Source organism: Oreochromis niloticus, linkage group LG22 (assembly GCF_001858045.2).
Source record: "Oreochromis niloticus isolate F11D_XX linkage group LG22, O_niloticus_UMD_NMBU, whole genome shotgun sequence".
Classification (NCBI taxonomy): Eukaryota; Metazoa; Chordata; class Actinopteri; order Cichliformes; family Cichlidae; genus Oreochromis; species Oreochromis niloticus.
The window spans coordinates 2285224-2301775 of NC_031985.2; the positions used below are offsets into that span (position 1 = coordinate 2285224).

Genomic DNA, 16552 nt, shown 5'->3' on the forward strand with positions numbered 1-16552 from the left:
AAAATGACGTGTAATTTTATAGTTTGTAGAAATGTTACGTCAGCTGCCACGCCCACCGACGCCACGACGCGATACGTCGTACCATCCTGGCAACTTCTTTGGTTATTAAAAAAAAGAAGTCCAGTGGCGCTTTCACAGCACTGACAAACGGACATTTAGAGATGCCTTCATAGGTTTTGTGACAGCGGACAGCTCCGGGTCTGATGGGGGTCGTGAAGTTTAACGGCTGCCGGCTGTCGGCTGTAACACGGAGGGTGGGAGCGTTTTAACCCGGAGAAGCAACAGGAGGTTGAGGTGGACGAACATGGCGGACAGATGCAGGCTTGCAGCTGCCGAATAAGCGTTGGGCAAAGCGAAACTGAAGACGAAGGACGGCTGCCGGGTGACTCGTCACGTATCTCACCGTTACATGGATAGCCGGGTCTCTTCAGGACTATAAAAGCCCTCCACCAAAGCCGTATGGCGTCTACTCAAGCCCGGATAGGCCAGCAGGCCTTGGTGGTGCTGGATGTGGCTCTGCGAGTTCCATGTATTTTTATTATCGACGCCATTTTTAACTCTTACTACGACCCTGGCTCGGGAATGGCCGGGGCGATGGGGAAGGTGTTGGTCAGAGTCATGGGTAAGTATTTTTAACATGAAGGAGCCCATAAGTTTCCCTCAGCAACAACGAGCTAGCCGCGTTAGCCTTGACATTAGTCCGCTGTGTGGAGCTGTGTCACCTGTCAGACCGGCTAAAGCCGATTAAGCGACCAGCAATAACATTTACACAGGACAGATCCGTCTGACACGCTGCTTAACTGCTTCACCTCGACCCTAATTTACTCTCCTCTGGCGCCAGCAGCTCGCAAGCTAACTAGCTAGCTAACGTCAAGGTGTGTTGTCACAAGTGTGATTTGTGGTGTCGCGGATGGCCTCAGAGGCACCTTGAACACAGATGAATCATATTCAGGTCCTTCTTCCTGACAAAGCTCGCTACTTCTCCTCCTCTAACTGTACTCAGAGAGCTGCTCTCTGGTCTGAACTCTGCAGGAGTTTCAGAGTACCTGTGACGTTATATCAGCGTGTGTTGACCTGGTGTCCCACTTTATGCACATCATTTGTATGCCTTGGCACTTGTCATATTTTCGGACAGGGGAATTACATTCTGGACTAGTGTTGTGTAATTACCAGAGCTGCTACTAACAAAAATCTGTTTCACTTTTTATTTATTGATTGAATAAGTCTGTAGCCTGACTAACTTTGAGTTTCCTCTACACACCGTAATTCATAAAAGCTCATCGTTTTCATCACTCTGACAGAGTAAAGCTTCTCTGTGTTGAGTCAACAAACAAGTTATGTAACTCAGTTTTCCAGTTTGCAGACCTTTGAGCAGCTCGGGCCGTCTGAAAGTGTTAGCCAAGAGCTCTGGGTTTGGATGGACAGGAAGTGAGATTAGCTGTTGGGTTTGCTTCTGTACCCGTCTTTCTTTATGTTTAGTACAGGAACAGAGACTCCATAGTGCCAGATGTTTGAACTAACATTATATTAAAGCAGTAAGGCTCACGTTGGTTGAGGTCCTCTACAGTATGTACAATCAGTTTATCATAGTGTTATCAAATGCACACGTAGCATTACATGGACTGTGAAAGGCATTTCTTTGTTTGTTTGTTTTTGTTATGCGTGGTATTTGTCTGGCCTAATTGTTATGAAAAATCAAGGAGTGTAACAGTTTGTCTAGCTGCTTGTTCAGCCTTTTACTTATCAGGATTACTCAACTCTATGCTGATTATTTTTGCTCCAAAATTCATTAATGTGCAGCATCTGGTGTTTTCTCACAAAGACTGATCTAACTACTCACTATAATCAAACAAACTTGGAAGCTACAGTTAGCTGACATTTGACATTTGTTCAGTTTGCAGTGAGAAATATTTACCTTTCCTGTCTTTCTGACTGCTTCTCCGGTGTGTTCCAGGTGTCCTCATCTCCACTGTGGTGCTGCTGCTTTCTCAGAAAGCCTTGTTTAAGTTCTACACTCTATTCTTTGCTGTCCTCCTTGGCATGGCAGCAGTCCTCATAAACTACTACGCCACCTCCCACATGGACTTCTACAATGCCTACTACAAAGCAGCCTTGGGCTTCAGGTTGCTGCCTAGAAACGGGCCGACGCTGTGGCTGGGCATGGCCGCCGTCCAGCTCGTCTTTGGGATTGGCTATGTGTTTTTGCTTAACCTCCAGTCGGTGTTTGCTGCGCTGGTGGTCCTGGACATCATGATTCCTCTGTGGGGGCTGATGATTGAACTTCCTGCAGATGTCAGGCATCTGGTGGCAATGTTCTCGGGCCTGGTGCTGGCTCTCAGTACGGCCGTTTGCCTCGCCACAAGGCTCAAATGGTTCTACTATTCATGCCGGTACGTCTACCTGCTCGTACGGCACATGTACAGGATCTATGGACTCCAGCTGCTGCTGGAAGACACGTGGAAGAGGATCAGGTTCCCTGATGTGCTTCGAGTGTTCTGGCTGACCCGGGTAACAGCCCAGGCACTGATACTGGTTTACGTGGTGCAGGCGGTGGGGAGAGAGAGCGGAGATGCCACAGGTGGAGCTGCAGATGGGAGCTCTGATGCACAGGTAAATGCTTTTACATAAAAAAAACTTCACTTCTAGGACATGTTTGCTATATGATGGTCACTTTAGTGTCCAGTAGGACTGTAAAGCAAGGTAAGCTAACAAGTTGTTAGCCACAGTGAATTGATATTTGGTTAATGACATTATTAAGTCTTTGACATATCATGTTTACAAAAGTCATATATTTGTTTGGGGAAAGAAGTTTTCCTTTTGCAGCCCCAGGCGCCCCTGTTGGATTTCCGTAATTATATCTAAATATTAACTCCTGTGTGTTTAAAAATATCTCCGAAAGCCTAAAATGTATGTAGGTGACCTCTACAGGTTTCCTGTGTACTGTAGCCAAGTAAAGTCCAGCTGGCACATTAGCTCTTTGCAGTGTTTTACAGGTATATTATGCTGGTATTTGTGTGTGTATACACAGAAATTTCAATGTGAAATATGCTTTTAATAATTTATAAACAGTGTCTGATGTCTGAAGAGCAGTTAAAAATTATGCACACTACATAACAAGGTCATAATTCTTTAACAACCTCATTTCTACTGAAGATGCTTCTTCATGTTCTGTGCTGCTGTTAATAATAAAGTCTCACCTAAAAAGTCTGCAGAGTCTGAACTGAAGCTAAAAGGGATTATGAGTAAAGGTGACGCGTGTACCTGTGTGACTGCACCGTTTTCAGGGTTACCTGCTGAGCTGGGATGTGTTCTGGGATCTCACGAGTAACCTGATCATCTCCGGCTGCGACTCCACGCTCACTGTGCTGGGGATGAGTGCCGTTATCTCCTCTGTTGCACATTACCTGGGCCTCAGCATCCTGGCTTTCATAGGTATGACTGAGATTGTTAGTTGGCGTGGTAGCAGGGGTAAAAGCCTTCCTGATTTGCCCTTCACGTAATTGTTTGGATGCTCCTGGAGTTGAGTACTTTCTCATTTTGAACTTTCAGGTTCGACTGAGGAGGAGGACAAGCGGTTAGGCTTCGTGGCTCCTGTCCTGTTTTTCATCCTGGCTCTTCAGACCGGCCTCAGCAGTCTGGATCCTGAGGAACGCCTGGTACGTCTCGGATTTGTGCTTCCAGTTTACGCCGTCGAAGCAGCCGGCAAACTGCTTTTCTCTCATTTTTCTGTTGTCGTTTTAGCCACTTTGTGACTTGTTATGTTGCCCTCTAAACTACCAAAACATGTTTAATGATTTATACTATAAATGACATTTGCCACTGTTCTTCTTGTCATCCTGTATTCCCGTGTTTATAACGGAATAACTTCGTACACGTAACTGAGAGTCTTCGTTTTGATCTACAGGTCCGCCTAAGCCGGAACATGTGTCTTCTGCTGACCGCCATCCTGCACTTCATTCACGGCATGACTGACCCCGTCCTCATGTCCCTCAGCGCTTCCCATGTCTCCTCTTTTCGGCGGCATTTCCCCGTCCTGCTGGTGTCCCTGGCGCTCTTTGTACTCCCCGTGGTGCTCAGCTACGCCCTCTGGCATCACTATGTCCTCAACACATGGCTCTTTGCCGTCACCGCCTTCTGTGTTGAGCTCTGCCTCAAGGTGAGCGCAAACAAATGATCTTTGACTGGAATTGATGACGTCCAACGTCTCCCAAAGTTTTCACAGTCTGTGAGATTTTTGTGCATTACGTTAGTCAAGAGATCAAGAGATCCAGAGTAAGCAAACTTGTGACTTAAATAATCAAATGTGTAACAATAATGACCTGATTGATGTGCATATAAGAGCAGGATTTAGCCCTGCAAAGGAGTCAGTAAGGATTCTGTTGTCTGTTTGTCAACGTGGAATTGAGTGGAGACTGATAGTATTCTGCTTATTGAGTTTATAGTCTGTGCCTACAGTTAATTAGTATTTATGTTCAATTACACTTATTGCTTCCAGCATTTATAAAAACAAGAAATAATCAGGATTTCTTTTCACAGTTATGCTCTTGCTTTGTGTTTTGTGCTAAATCCAGCGCACCACTTTCCTTTGCAGCACCTCTCTAAAAACCCAAACTCACTCCTCGACAGGCGAGGGGAGAGAACTGATTGAGAGAGGTGGACAAGGAACCATAAATCCTGTTTGTAAATTCTTAAGTGTTGTGAGTTTGCATATAAAGTACTTGTAAGTTTGTGTTTCTACTGCTTAGAGACAAATGTAACTATAAGAACATGGAACCAGGCTCCTACATTAGATATTCTGGGCATGCTCACTTGACTAAAATTAGCCTGGGGATCCGCTGAGGAATGGCGAGTTTGTGGGTGTCGAATCGAAACTGTTCTGAAGGAGAGCGGCGACACATTTTTAGACTGTTTACTTCAAGCTTAGGGTCCAAAAACATTCCAGCTGTCACCAGAGGTCAGCTTCAGCTCCGTGTCACATATACAGAGGATGTATGGCTGTGGTATTTTTACGTTTATGAACGTTCATTATTCAGGTAGTAAACTTTAAAGAACAACAATTTAAAGGAGAGTTTATCAAACTTCCCGTTGGCGTGCTCGCTCCTTGTCAGAAGCTGAAACCCTTCACTCGTCTGCTTTGCTCTCTGCAGATTAAATTCAGCTCATGTTTCTGCTTCCTGCTCTCCAGGTGGTTGTGTCTTTGACCGTCTACGGCCTCTTCATGGCTGACGGATTCTCCAATGTCCTGTGGGAGAAGCTGGATGACTATGTCTACTACGTGCGCTCCACGGGCAACATCATCGAGTTCCTGTTCGGCGTCATCATGTTCGGAAACGGCGCCTACACCATGATGTTCGAGTCGGGCAGCAAGATCCGCGCCTGCATGATGTGCCTGCACGCTTACTTTAACATCTACCTGCAGGCCAAGAACGGCTGGAAAACATTCATCAACCGCCGCACTGCTGTCAAGAAGATCAACTCCCTGCCGGAGGTGCGCGGGGACCAGCTGAGGAACATCGAGGACGTGTGCGCCATCTGTTATCAGGAGTTCGCCACCTCAGCCCGCCTCACGCCCTGCCACCACTACTTCCATGCACTGTGCCTGAGGAAGTGGCTCTACATCCAGGACACGTGCCCCATGTGCCACCAGAGAGTTTACGTTGAGGAGGAGAGCAGAGACAGAGCCGCCTTTTCCAATAACAACGGGGGCTACGCAGCGCCGCAGGACGCCGCCGCTGCTGCTGCGGGCCCACCAGCACCGGGGGACAATCAGCAAGGACAGCCGGCAGCAGAGCTACAGGCCAATGGAGCAGCAGTCGGTGCGCAGGCCGCGGGAGGAGCGGCGGCGCTCGACCACGACCTGCTGGAGGACAATGACAGCATAGAGTATGACGAAGATGAGTGGGGGACTCAGAACGGCAGCGCCCTGATAGAAGAAGACTATATCAATGATGACACAGATTCCACAGAGGACTGACGACAGAAGAGCTATAGATAAATAAACATATATCTTTATTATATTTAAGTTAAGAAATGATAAAGGACATCTTAAGCATCTTAATTTGCTCTTGAAAAATGTCAGGGATGTCTCTTTCTCTTGTTAGTTTCTTTACGTTTTTGAGTTTTACTCTACAAGGGCTCGTGGAAAGAGTAACTGCTGCTCTCGTTCTGTGTGTATGCGTGCGCGTGTGTGTGTGTGCATGTTGAAGCTGTATGACGTAGACCAAAAAACTCCCAACTGCTCTTTTTATTTGACAGTATCTCTGGAGTATCAAGATCCTGATAGAAATCTTGCTATGTGGGCACAGCTGTCTTTGCACCGTTTATTTCCTGATGCCAATCAGAACGTTTATAATAAAAATAAATATCAGACTATCTGCAGCCGCAGATTCTGCCCTGTTGGAGATGGCGGTAGAAATGCTTTGTTCCAAATGGAGAAAAGAAACAAAGCTGCACATTGTTTTCTTTCTTTAGACTTTGTCACTTATGAGCATAAAAACTGTAAACTTACCTGGTTTGAAATTTAGCTGAGCTCCTCCTTCAGGATCCTTGTTTTGTGCACCTCTGCAAAGCTTTCAGATTGTCTGCTGTTTTTTTTCATTGCTCTGTGGTCTCTCCTGTTCTGACCACTCTGGATTGCCTGTTGTATTTCCTCCAATTTGTCAAAACCGTGACTTAAATTTCATTTTAAGGAAGAAAGGGGAGGGCTGAGCTGGAGGCTTTTAGATTTACCAGTTCATTACGCTACAACCCTCACCCTGTGGCCATGACCAAAACAGGAAGGTCAAGAATACATGCGGCTCACTTACATTTGTAATGAGTAGGCTGGCTGGGCTTAGCCTTATGTGTGATTCGTGTTTAATGCAGATGCATGCACCTCACTTAAGATACGAAGCTCGGAGTAGAGCCGCTGCTCGTTCATCTCAGGCCGAGCCAGCTGAGGCGGTTCAGGCGTCTGGTCAGAATGCCTCCTGGACTCCTCCCTTCAGAGGTTTTCCTGACACGCCCGGGTGCGAGGACACGTTACAGCAGACCTATAAACAGAATTGTAAAGTGCTTCTGGTGAGCAGGATATCTGCTTAGCCTGCTCCTACCACAACCCTCCTTCAGATAATGGTTGGACTGATGTCATGGAAAAAGTCAGAGAGGCTAATCTGGCTAGTAGGGTGGGCGGTGGATGATGACGTTTTAGTGTAGGTGGTTTGTGCCACGCACTCTCACGGCATTACAGTAGAGCTTTGCATAGACAGTTTGACCTTGGTGGACAAATCCACCACCACCACCAATCCGTAGTCCAAAACAATGAGTCTACTTGATCTGATGTGCTGCCTTCAGAGATCTCATCCACACTGATGATTCTTAGCGTGAAAGTTGTGTCTGTTTGAAAATGGAGTTCTCTCTGCACGAGTTAAAGGTTCGTAGGTTCCTGGTTAAAATAGAGAAACTGTAAAAGATCTGAAAGTACAAACCATGCTGAGTGGTTCAGAGGTGCACGAGGGGGTGAGGCTGAAGGGGGGAGCCTGGTGAAATGTAAGTTATGGTGAGAGTCTCGGAACATAAATGCACTTAATATGCAGCCCTGACTTGTGTGTGTAAAGGTGAGCGTGGTCGTTTGTGTGCCTGCCGACTTGTAATGTGATAAGACGGTGTCTTAATAATTCGGTTCATGTTCCCTCGTGGTGTGCTGCAGGGAAAAATGCTGGAGTGTTTATTAACCACACAACTGAGGAGCAATTTGAACAGATTTGGAGCTCTAGTCATTCTGCAGGATTTGAGTTTTTAGAAAAGCTGTGAGCACAAACTCTGTCACGACTGATTCAGCTGTTTTTATTTGAACAGACGATTGATCCCAATCAAAGTTACCATCTTTCACCTCAGTGACGTTAAACATGTTTGATTAGTTTCCTGTGTGTTTAAATCACATCTCAAATTTGCAGATTGATCACAGCTCAGGTTTGTGGTAAACTCACTCAGCTTTTGTTTTTGTTGGTTTTTGTCCTTTAAATGCAAACCGAGTATTTGTGAATGAAGCAGGAGAGCGAAGCAGTTTCCTATCAGCTTTGCGCCCACCAGAGAAAACTGAGAGGTGTCTCATTTTTTTTTTTTTTTTTAAAAAGGTGACATCCTACTGTAATCACTGATATACCTCTGTCATTACTTACTACTGGTCTCTTGTGTGACCTTGCTTACATTTGTGTACGTTATTGTACATATAATGAAACAAACACGTGCACACTTTTCCCCTTGACGCTACTTTCTACATCATTCTTTTAAGAAATCAGTATTGATTTTGGCTAAAAGCTTGTCTCAGACCCGGGAGCGGTTAATAAGAGTGTGAAGGTGCGGTGGAAAGCACATCTGAAGAGCTATAGTCCAAAAATGTATTTGGTGAAATGATTGCTATGTTCAGTAACGGTCATAAAATACAGCATGAGGAGGTGCCAGTTCTTTTGCATTTCTTAAAGGAAAGGTCCATCAGTTAGTTTTAGTTGTTTTAAAAGAGCTGGATGGAATTTCTGTTCCCACACTGGTGGTTTTATCATTCACTAAATGCATATTTTCTTTCTAATCACTGGTATAGACAGATTTCTTGTTGTGTCCGAGCAATGAGGACGGCACTTTTTTAAAGGCTAAAACTGTGTTAGTAGCCACAGGCTGGAAGAAAGAAACTGGAAAAAATCCAGACGTGCAACCTCTGAAGGCAGTGTGTGATCATGTTGTTAAAAATTTGTGTTTAAAAGAATAAAAAGGTTTTATTTTCCTGACGTTTATACCTGCTGATCTAAAATTTTAAACTACTGGTCCAAAACGAAGCCCCGGCTGACACAGCTCCCTCAGCGACTACAGAGATCTTTAATGTGAAACTGTATTAAAACTGGCTTTCAAGCACAACTCCACAAGTATTATGATGTGTAGACTTCCACAGCCCGAACGTTTTAAAGGGTTTGACTACAAACTTGTGCTCTGTGCTGTTGTTTTAAAAAAAAAAAAAAAAGCTGCAAGGAATCCATTTAATTCTTGCTCGATAAGAGGATATATGAGGAAGTGTTGGGTCTAATTTGATTAGAAAGCTGTGCTTTTTTGTTTCAGTAATGAAGGACTTTGATTATTAGTTTGATTGTTCTGAAAGCTTTTTAAAAGGTAAAAGCTGTTCATTTTGCCTTTTGTTTTAAAAAAGAGATTTATGTAAATAAAATCATCTTTGATATTGCATCTGGACTGATGACGCCTTTAAATGACTTCTTCATAAACACATCGGAGCATAATCTTCATTAAATAAAGGACTGTAGAAGTTTGGGTGCAGAGGAGTGTGCCCATTTTAGTGTGTAGAAATGCAGTTGGGTCATTGAACCACAAGGTGATGCTGTTATACTACTTGTTCTGAGAACATTTTTCTTACACAAAATATGAAGAGCTTCAAGTGTGAGACCACGCAGTTTGGTGGGGTCACAATATGAACCACCAACGTTCCCAGCTGTAGATAATTTTTTGTTTCCAGTCACTGAGCAACAGCCACCCCAAAAACTATTCCTTGGCAGCGGTGGGATTCGAACCCACGCCCCCGAAGAGACTGGAGCCTTAATCCAGCGCCTTAGACCGCTCGGCCACGCTACCGGTATAGAAACGAAAACATGAGCCCGATGTGAGCAGACAGGCTGATGAACCGAACTAACTACTAGATGACTTTGGGGGAAAAGATGAACTGGTTTAGCTTTATTATTGTTTTATATGCAATATACTAAGAAATCTATTATATGACGCTATTATTTCTGATAAAGCCACTCACTATCATATAACTAATTAAGATCACCTCCAGCAGCAACATGAAAGTTATTCATGGATCAATAATTCTTCTACTTTCAGCTGCTCCTTTAGGATAACGTCTAGGTGGCCCTCCTCTTGTGGCCACCACCTCCAAACCCTGCATCATACACGGCTCACTACCATCCTGTAAACATGCTTGTGCACTGTCATTGCTTTGGCTGATCCTGTCCAGGTTCTCTTCTAACGTCGTCTGCAAACATCGCAATCCGCGGAGAGTACCTTCACCTGTCCCCTTCCTTGATATTTTCGCTGAAAATAACTTAGAAACACTCCTGGCTGCTGAACAAGTTTTAATATTGCTACAAAAAAAAAAAAGTTTGACCGGAAGCCATTCTTTTATTTTGAAAACCACCAGCGGAAGTGTAACTGTGGCTGACTTGTTCGCCTTTTAGCTTGAACTTCATGTGCCAAACTCCTGACCACCGAGTCCTAAAAGATCATGAGACTGCTGGCTCGGCAGACAGCGGGGAAAGAGGACATGTACGGTCGCTTGAAATTTAACCCAAGTTTTACAGAAACTGCTCTTAAAAGCACATTTTATCACCATTAAACGCGAATCTAGCGACAAGGACCGACGGACGGCCAACTTCTAACCGAGCGACGTGAAAGCGAAGCGAAGGAGGACCCTTTAGAGAAGTACTTTGTATCTTATAGACAGGAGGAGTCGCTCTTTTGGCACCATGCTTAGGATTTGCCTGGAGAGAGCTTTCCGCCCGGCTCTCCATAAGTTACCGAAGGCGGCGGGGACTGCGCGGCACGCTCCGAGCTGCTGGATGGGAACACACGGGAGAAACGAGCCGCTGGAGCCTCTCAACTCCCCCACCAGGGCCAAAGAGTTTATTTACCGCCTTCACCCCAAGGAGAGGACGTGTTTACTGCAGGAGCTGCAGATCTTCGAGTCCAAAGCACTCGCACAAGGTAAAGACACGAGCAGCGTGGGTTAAAGGTGGCACTTTGAATGAGAGGTCAAAGGTTGTCGGTGCAGGCAAGCCCACATTTCCCTCCTGCAGTGTAGACCAGCACTGACACGCTTCTGTACCTCCTCAGGTGCAAACCCAGGTGTAAAACACTGTTAGATGTTCGGTCAGGGGCTGATTGATTGCACGATGGGCGGGTTCTTCCTCTGTTTGAACGGTCCTGGTCATTGGGTGGAGTCTTTGACAGCTGACCCTTAAGGGCACACACGGATTCACTGTTTCAATACAGTTCAATACACCAGGTGTTGCTAATTAGACGCCTAATTGACGTTTAAAGGCGTCATTAGGAAAAAAGAAACAGTAGTAGTGACACCAGGTGGTCGCTGTGGGAAGTGCAGCAGTGTGCCAGCATCCATAGCTACTGAGCTCTGTTGGGCTTTGATGGTTTAAAGGTGGTTAAGACTCGAGGCTGTTACATACACACGTTGTATGTTATTGTGGCAGTTTGAGTCTGTGATTGACATCATCAGGGTGTGACGAGACCTGCCAGCTCTGTCCCAGTCTGGGTCAGCTGTTTGAGGCAGATAAAGACCGTCATTTCAGGTCTTCAGCTCCAGCCGCTCAGTCATTTCTGACTGAAATACTGTAAAATAAACAGCCGCTCATTACCAGCCCCCTCTGTGAGCTCTACAGTCAGCCTCACTCATACCTCTCCATCCAGGATCTCAGCCAGGCTTTCTGCCTCTTCAGCACAAATGGCTTTACATATAAACAGTACGAGCTGCTGGTTGTCTTCCCTGTTTGTTTTGGTACAAAGACATGTTCTGTCTTTCAGTGTGTTGTCTGGTGCATTGGCTCAGTCACACAGCTTATTTTCTTTGTCGCCTGCCAGACTGTGCAGGTTGCTGGAAATCTCCTCACTGGCTGGTCTGTCCAGGCTTTGGAGCCACATTCAGCTTGGAGAAACCTTGAAGACAAGCGAGCAAAAACCCCTGGTTTGGGTGCTCGAGCCAGATGTTGACTGTGTTGGGCCAGCACAGAAAGTGGGATTATATCCAAGTCTAAATTATGAGGAATAAAACCTTTTAAAGACTCTGTAGACCTGTGATATTTAAGTTTTAACAGAGCCCAATAACAGAGGAGTTGTTTTTTGTGTGGTTTTATTTCTGTTTTATGATGATATAAAAGTGTTTTCTATTTTATATTCTCGGGATTAAAAAACGAACCTCTGTAAAGCAATTTAAAGGCCCAGATAAATGCTTAAATAACAGCAATATTGATAATAATCCAGGGAAACTGCCAGAATCTTTAAAAGAAAAAAAAAAAGCACATTTTTTATGATGTTGCTCTTCCGCTGTCGTGTGTTTTGGATGTTTTCCCACCAATGCTGTGTGCAGAAAATGACTCTTTACAAGGACTCAGAAACATGAAGCGCAGAGACTCCGACTTACATTAGACTGTTTCCTGATGTGATGGAGGATGTTGCTGATCTCATTACCACACTTGGAATAATACGTTTAAAGGAAACTATAACATGAACTATAAGGTCTGTCACATCCGGTCTGCCTGTATTTTCTCTTCCTGCTGGAGAGATGATCCCCTGCAGCTCCTGCCTGTATTAAGACTTAATGTATCTGAAGTCAAATTATTCCTCAGCAAACTGAGGACGGAAATAATGCAAAGTGAATTATGCTAACCTTAAACTCACTTTGATCCTTTGTCTGTAGCTCACACTCTTTACTTAAGCTCAAATTCCAAGCCAAAAGCCTCAAAGGAAGCCGATTTTATCACAGCGGTGTTCAGAGTTCGCCTGTGGGTTTAAAGAGACCTGTGATTGAAGGTTTAAGACAAATCAGCTGGTTGTGCCATTAAAAAACTTTTAAATGCTGTGTGCTGCTTCTCAGTCATGGTGATGGTTTGTTTTCATGAACGGTGGGATGATGTGTCGGACGGTTCGATGTAAGAAGGAAGCACTGAAGTGCCTTTGCTTCAGAGCAGCCATGCAGATGCTTTCTTGCCGCTTCACTCAGTTGGAAACTTTCCAAAGTAAAACTGACGATTTAATAGAATCCATCATCGTGTGATTGGTGACCGTGTCCTGTTCCCTCAGCATTTGGGACATTCATGCACATTTGGCTTGTTCTGAGGTGCTTGGTTTATGTGTCGCTGTTAGCAGCGAAGCCAGTGAGTTCAATTCCTGACCACGGGTCAGTATGTGATGAGTGAGGACGTGTTCAGGATTTGTCAGGTGACGCTGGGCTGCCCTATGAGGAACCATTTACACAATCAGCCTTTTACTGAATAGTTACTGGCATGTGAATGCCTCATTCATAAGTTTGCAGTGTGTGCGAGTTGACGTGTCTTCCAGTGTCAGGTTGTACATTTGTTGGGTGTGGACAGCCGGGCGTGAGCGCACATGTGTGTTGTTCTGCGTTTGACTCACAGGGTATTTACTGTTTGCTTGAAAGCAAATAAAGTGTCTCCACGTGAACGAAACCAAAACCACGGTGACTCATCGGAGCACCAAAATAGTAAAATCAGCTGCCCAGTCAGGAAATGTGAGTAATCCCCTCGAGTGTCTGGAAGCACTCTGTAGAAGCCATGGAGATGCAAATATGGCATTCACCGAACAATACACCGGACCTGCAGCGCTCAGTGTGTGCTCAGTGTGTGGTCAGTGTGTGGTTAGTGCCCCGAATACCTCGTGGTGCGTTCACGACCTTCCTCCATTCAGCACTACCTGTTCTCCCTCATTCTTATTCGTACAGTCAGATGATGCTGAAATGGTGAAATCTCGACTCACTGAGAAGACATTAAAGGAAACTGCGATGGCTTCAGACCAGCTCTGCATCACTTTGTTGTGCAACACGTTGCTCGTTAGTCGTGTTGGCTGCTGTGTGGGATGATGTGGAAGCTGATTTCCTTTTTCAGGAAACTGCTTTCTTTTTCTGCCTGTTCATTTTTATTTGCCCACCACTCAAGACGATTTTATTCGATTTAGGAATATACTTGAAGCCTGACGTTTGAAAAAGAATTACAGCTTTGTTGTTTTGAGCAGAACAATGCAGAGTTTTAAATATCCCAGAGTTTCCTGTCAGCCTATGTAATAAGCTAATACTCATTAGAGAGACTGCTGTATCAGGTGTTTTATGCAGGCGTGTGTCTTCTTCCTGCGCTGCATGGGTGTGGAGAGCTTCGAAAAGTTGGCAGACAGTATTTATTAGCTAAAAATCTCTCACCCATGTCAACAGGTTTCCTATTACAGAAACGCTGAGCAGCAGCATGAGAAGTTAACAAATGTGTGGGTGGTAATTTTCTGCGGAGCAATTTTAAACTCTTGTTGATTTTTAGGGGTGCACCAATCTGGATGTGATCTGGTCTGACTGTTAGTATTTAAAGCAGGGCTGGGGAACTCCAGGCCTCGAGGGCCAGGGTCCTGCAGGTTTTAGATATCACCCTGGGTGAGCACACATGAATCAAATGATTAGTTCATTACCAGGCCTCATGTTGAGGAGGTCATTTAGCCATTTAAATCAGCTGTGTTGGATTAGGACACATCTAAAACCTGCAGGACCCCGGCCCTCGAGGCCTGGAGTTCCCCACCCCTGCTATAAAAGTGGATGGGTGGATGGAGGTATCACACGCTGCGCAGCTTCTCTCTTTCAGCAATGCTTTGGCTCCTCTCTCACTCTGACTCTTTCACTTTCACTTGTTACCTTCAGTCAGAGAAACTTTATACGAGGTAGAAGCCACAAGGACGATGGTTCAGTTCAGGGAGGATTTTATTAAATTTAGAGTAACCTTATGTGTTGCCATCAGCTTGGTTAATATTATTTATCTTAAGCTGTCTGCTCTCAGCTTCACTCCATGTTTCAGGGCATGTAACACAAAGGAGGAACTAGCGTGACTGTAAATAACCGCAGGATGCAGCAACCCAGTGACTCAGTAATGAAATGACAGGCTTAATAAATTAGGACCAGTGAGGTCGTGACACGGTCTGTCTACAGCTGATGAGAATGATTCCTCCTCCAGTATTGGTCAGATTTTAGTCAAACTGGCACACAGTGGACTTCAACTCTCTGCAGCCGACCAATGAGAACAAAACTTTGCCTTTCTGCACTTCACACATTACATTACTATAACCTGTGAACTGTAATGGAGTGTGAGGAGGGGTGGGTGATCGCAGCCTCAGAATGATATCACAGTGTTTTAGGGACATTTCGATGAAGATTATTTATGATGATATAGAAAAAAACCCAAACTTTTATGGATGCTTACAGGCAGCAGCATTTGTAAGTGTTAGTGAATGAAGGATGTGTTCCTCTTTCTAAAAATGAGCTGCTGTCACTGATGACACACTATCGAACTCCAAGTGTGAATCTATTGAAACACAGTGCCAGCAGCAGCGTTATAGTGCAGTATATCCAGTATAAGTACATACCAGTACAGCAGCAGCCTGGGTGGGAAATGTAAGCAAAAGTCTAAAAAAACTGTTTAACAATAGCTAACGTAACTTATCCTTAAACTCTTTTAGATCACTACAATATTCTCACGTACGATAACTGAAACATATTTTCTGCCTGGATGTTGTTTCATAGATCGAGCTTTTCAACCAGCTGCTTTTCCACCACACGTCACTGATTTCCACCCACTGTTTGCTCTTTCTGTCACAGAGCCCAAATAGTGGAGTTTGGTGGAGTCGTCACCAGCTGCTTGTATCTCCTCCTTCGTAGCCTCGTATTCAGAGATGTGTTTTTGCTACTTTGTTGCTTCCACCTTCACAGGAACAGTTTTGTGTGTTTGTTGAAGTAACATCAGAGGCTGACGCGCAGCTCTCGCTCTCAGACATGCTTGGCTTTGTTTCGTTGTTGTGCACCAGGAAATGTAAACAAATGGTGTTACTATAGCAACGGCAGTGCGATATGACACTTTTATATTACGTAAAGATGCGTCACAACCAGGACTGTGGGCTGGACGAGCTACAACGTTACTGATGTTTGGGTTTATTTAACCAGGAAGTTATTCTTCAGAATTACTGAAGTCTTCTTTTTTTAAGCATTTTTTAACAGAATAAAAACAATATGAGCCAACATTTTTACAGGGTACACTAATATATTGACTGAACACTGATAAGTGCTCGCTTGCTTTAGGCTGAATAACAGGATCTGATAAGAGTCCATTTCTGTCCACTAATTGCTGATTATTGTAGGTTAGATCATTCCAGCTGATTTGTGGAAATGGTTATTAAAAACATAGAAATAGAAGAAGAAGAAGAGAACAGCACCATGAACTCTGGTGGTTGTGTGGTGAGTTCTCACTGAAATAGGCTGTAAAGGTGAAGTGAACACCCTGGTGCGTCTCTGTCTTCCTCTCTCTCCGTCTCGTTACCAACAGCTCAGCATTAATAGTAAATTACATTTAATTAACCCCCCGCCCTGTCTCAGTTGAAGCTGCTGGAGTTGCAGGCAGAAGAATGGAAAGCACACACTGACAGATGTTAACAGATGACGTTTATTTGTTGTCTCAGAACAGTTTTACACCCCCCCCCAAAGGCTCACAGGTGGAGTTGTGAGTGACACATGCAGTTTATACAGAGCTGAACGTTATGGGTAGTATTGTAATATTGATGTTTATGATGTTTATTTCAAAAACTGGTTTGCTGTGAAAGCACTGCCCGACTCCACCGTCATCTGTTCAGCTGCTGCTTAGGTTTTCATATCATTTCATATTGGATAACCTATAAACCGGTACCATTATTTCTATGCTGGGCTGATATTTACACACAAGTACCGGTCAGGCTCTTGTAGGGGGGA

At 44.6% G+C, this 16552-nt stretch overlaps 2 protein-coding genes and 1 non-coding gene across 3 annotated transcripts in view; 2 read left to right on the forward strand and 1 right to left on the reverse strand.

The window, feature by feature from the left end:
- Window positions 1-96: 96 nt before the first annotated feature.
- rnf139 (ring finger protein 139) lies at window positions 97-9208 on the forward strand. Its single transcript, XM_013266399.3, has 6 exons — window positions 97-622; window positions 1955-2610; window positions 3285-3432; window positions 3550-3656; window positions 3905-4156; window positions 5186-9208. Exons 1-6 carry the CDS (start codon window positions 460-462, stop codon window positions 5972-5974), a joined length of 2115 nt encoding a protein of 704 aa, XP_013121853.1. The 5' UTR covers window positions 97-459; the 3' UTR covers window positions 5975-9208.
- Window positions 9209-9530: 322 nt separating this feature from the next.
- trnal-aag (transfer RNA leucine (anticodon AAG)) lies at window positions 9531-9612 on the reverse strand. Its single transcript has one exon. It is a non-coding gene; the product is annotated as a tRNA-Leu (tRNA).
- Window positions 9613-9909: 297 nt separating this feature from the next.
- The window catches only part of tmem65 (transmembrane protein 65), a 37237-nt gene continuing 30594 nt past the window's right edge, over window positions 9910-16552 (forward strand). Inside the window, exon 1 of the mRNA XM_003458592.5 lies at window positions 9910-10740. Coding sequence (XP_003458640.1) covers window positions 10503-10740 — 238 coding nt within the window. The 5' untranslated portion in view covers window positions 9910-10502. The remainder of the gene's footprint in view (window positions 10741-16552) is intronic.